At 42.2% G+C, this 3,743-nt stretch overlaps 1 protein-coding gene across 1 annotated transcript; it reads left to right on the top strand.

The window, feature by feature from the left end:
* Positions 1-983: 983 nt before the first annotated feature.
* SARC_12383 (hypothetical protein) lies at positions 984-1,610 on the top strand (the record flags this gene model as incomplete). The annotated part of the gene is made up of 1 exon (XM_014293511.1): positions 984-1,610. A coding segment is annotated over one exon (410 nt), but the record flags the coding sequence as incomplete, so codon positions are not given.
* Between the last annotated feature and the right edge of the window lie 2,133 nt (positions 1,611-3,743).

Raw genomic sequence — 3,743 nt, forward strand, 5'->3', positions numbered from 1 at the left:
TATATATATATATATATATATATATATATATATATATATATATATATATAATAATAATATATATATATATATATATATATATATATATATATATATATATATATATATATATATATATATATAATATATATATATGTAAGTATATATATACATCAATATATATATATGTATGTACGTGAGTTTGTGTGTGTGTAGACATATATATACATTTACATACACATGTACATGTACATATACATTTATACGCATATACGAGTTTACTGATCACAGTAAAACCTTTATATGCAAATGTCTACATGGACATGTATCTGTAAGAGAATATATTTGCTTTCGCTATTTTTTTTTCGCAGATTACACTTTTCACAGATAGTGAGTCATTTGATGTCTCGATTTGATGTTAAAGCGTATCTGCACACACATGTTTATGTACGTATAAGTGGCGTGCGTGTACTGTAGTCTCTTGCTGCCTCAATCCCCATAGTTAGTTCAAAATATGTACTGAGCACGCTGGTTGTGTGAAGATAGCTTCGGTTCACTAGTGCGTATTGATGCGTGTTTGCGCGACCTCGTCGTACGCAAGATAGTACAACATTCTCACAATAAGGCAGACTTCGATTTTTGTGGTTGAGTTGATCATATACTATATTCTAAGTGCGAAACAGTAGATCATATATTCTATATTTGGTGCATACATTTGAGTGTATTTGAAAGTGTTTGTTGCCGTTGAAGCCGATCCGCACATTGCTGCATTCCTGACCTGCCCCCCTTTCGAAATCGACAGCATCTGAGCACCGATAGTGCAGATAAAATGTATAGGGGATTATACTCCTATTCGTACTTCCGTCACGTAGGAACGAATGAGCACGTCATCCGAGGCTTATGTGACACTGTATTGTTTTACTACATTCCAGATACCTCGTAAATGTGATACAAGAAAACTGAGTCTACAATCACGCAACTAAGTATCGAGTTCTCCTTTTGCTAGATGGAAGTGCTGAAGGCAATTAAAGAGATTACTGATAACCTCAATGGCAAAATCGACGATCTACCCGAGTATTTCAACAAGCGAGTTGGGGTGTGGGAAAAGGTGACCCCCAAAACAGACCGCACCATCAAAGAGTCTAAAACCACCACCGACGAAGATAAAGACGGGACCAAGGAGCACAAGAATGTGAGCACTAAACTGGAGGAGTCTACCAGCAGCACCCCCTTTATCAACCCAGATTGCTATCAGGCGCTGTTGGCGATTGATGTAAAGTTCTACGTACAACTGCACAGGCTGCTACAGCAGGCGTATGACGCGGCGATCATCTCAGCCAACACTATCGCGCGGAACCATGATAAGCTCACCAATCCCAAGGGCTCGGGTGGTGGCGCACACCATATGTTCTGAGCGTATGACCTCGCCTGAAGTCAATCCGGTGCAAGGTTTCATGGGCATATGTCCGTGGCACATAGGAGGTACAATTAAGACTAGCCAGCGCCACCTGGCAAAGACGCACAAGTGGTAGAAACGAATTATATAAACGAGACCAGGCGAATTATCTTCCGTCGCTATGTGTAATGACTGGCATGGGGGTTAAAAAATAAATCTGCTTTCACCCTTTCCACACCACGTGACCCTTTTAGCGTACGTGTAACGCATCACGCTGATTCGGTCGTTGTATTATTGTCTTATTTGGGCGCAACGAAAAGCGTGGAGGCTTTTCTATCACCGGATCAATCCATTTTATAATGTTATAGAAGCGGTATGTTGCCTCTGTGACAGAACTGGGAATATTTGGCAACCTCCCGAGCAACTACCATGACAACAACTCCACGCTCAAAGCTCGTATCGATTAAGTATGCGAGTACGTCATCCATTGCGTGGTCAGAGACGTACTCACCGATCCCCCGCACCAGAATGCTGTGTGGGCGGTAGGGATAGAACTGTGAAAAGTATTTAGATAGCATATCTGATGAACATATGGAACATACAGGGTCATTCGAGTATACAACATACATGATTACATGATATGACTACAAGACAATCAGGTATGAAATTGGCGGGCCCCCGATACGGAAACCTCAGGCCAGCTGCTGTTTCATATTGTTGATGATGATATGAACATTTTAGAATTGATGCAATGGAATGGGAAAACTTCAAAAGTTTAGAGTAGTTATGAAGGATGAACAACCTATTCACAAACATCCAAATTCACACGGGAGCTCTGTTAAGTTCATTCCTGATTGTAACTCTGTACAAAACGCCGTCAGTGATTTGCATTTTCTCATACGCCACTGCACAAGATACCTACCTGCGCCGTGGAGGACAGCTGGTCGAGTGTGACCAGCAGTCCTGTGATGGGCTTTGTGCTAAGCCTGGGAGCTCCCTTGAAGCACACAACTGTATCAGGCATGCGCAAGCACCCATGAAGAAACTATTCACATTGCGATGCCCAGAACGACCTACAAGACAACATACTGTCCAGAACCACCTAAAAGACAAGGTAAGTTGGGAACATGCGCAAGCACCCATGAAAAAACTATTCAATATTGCGATGTCCAGAACGATCTAAAAGACAACATAAGTTGAGCCCGGCAATAGCTTCTCAAACGATGCCTGCGCCTAATTCAATAACATTTAAAGACCGTGGTAGTCTGGATAAGATGTTAAAAGGTGTGTAGAAAGATGGCAGAGTGATCGTATAGATGCATCGACACCAGCCACATGCGATGCTGACTCCCTCTGCAGCGCGTGTACTTATATTTAACATTAGTATTGTATGCACAAGAGATAGGCGTGCCATCGTTGAAATGCCCCTTTCCTGTCACGAGCGTGATTCGATTTGGACTATTTTTAACTCGCTGCTAGGTATAAGGCTCAACCAGCAAACAACCGTCGTATAGTCGAGTACGAGTCACACCAGCCAATGAAGAAGTGTAAGTGTTCGGGGTCAACACACCAAGTCTGAGTCATTGCCTGCGCTTGAAGCCCCGCAGGCCGATGAGTATCCCACACGAAACACTACGAACGTTTTGTAATTTCAATTCACCAAGCGCGGGACCAATCAAATACATCATACCCCTTCTAATCATAAGGGTATGATTATACGAAGTGGTGTGAGGAACAAGTAACAGTCGATGTGGGGGTATGTGAATAGTGTACTGTCGCCCATGTGCTGCAGCGAACATGTACGTCAATATAAAAAGAGAGCGTACCAACATGTGTGTTATGTATATCTGAAACATTGCATTGGAAAGGTTAGCCATATCCATCGTGCGCTGGCGACTATTAACCACTTTGCAAATGCTATGTATATATTTCTATATAGAATAGACTGCTCTGATCGCTCACTGCGGTCGGAGGTTTAGCCTCTGCTGACCCTCCTCCGCCGAATTCATCCATAATCATACGCAGTTTTCTGCCGAATTAGTGACAGGAATTGTCTATTCGAATTGGCAGTGTTGCATGTAAAAATAATGGCTAGTGGCCTTGAACGCACCCGGGGTGGTACTGCTCGTTTATAATATTTCACACATGCTTTCTCCGCCGACGAAAATGCATGGCAGCAACCAGGTGCAAAGGGCATCACTATATAACTCCGTTGATCGTTATTTTACAGTACGAATCGTAGACGAACGATGTCACTGATGCCGTGTTGCATAGTTATATATTACTTGATCAGTTTTTTTGTAGTCATTTTGGACAAGCCCCAAATTTTCTGTCGTGTGTTGCAAAGAAACTCATGGAGAAAAAGTAC

The sequence above is a fragment of the Sphaeroforma arctica genome (assembly GCF_001186125.1).
Source record: "Sphaeroforma arctica JP610 unplaced genomic scaffold supercont1.2263, whole genome shotgun sequence".
NCBI lineage: Eukaryota > Ichthyosporea > Ichthyophonida > Sphaeroforma > Sphaeroforma arctica.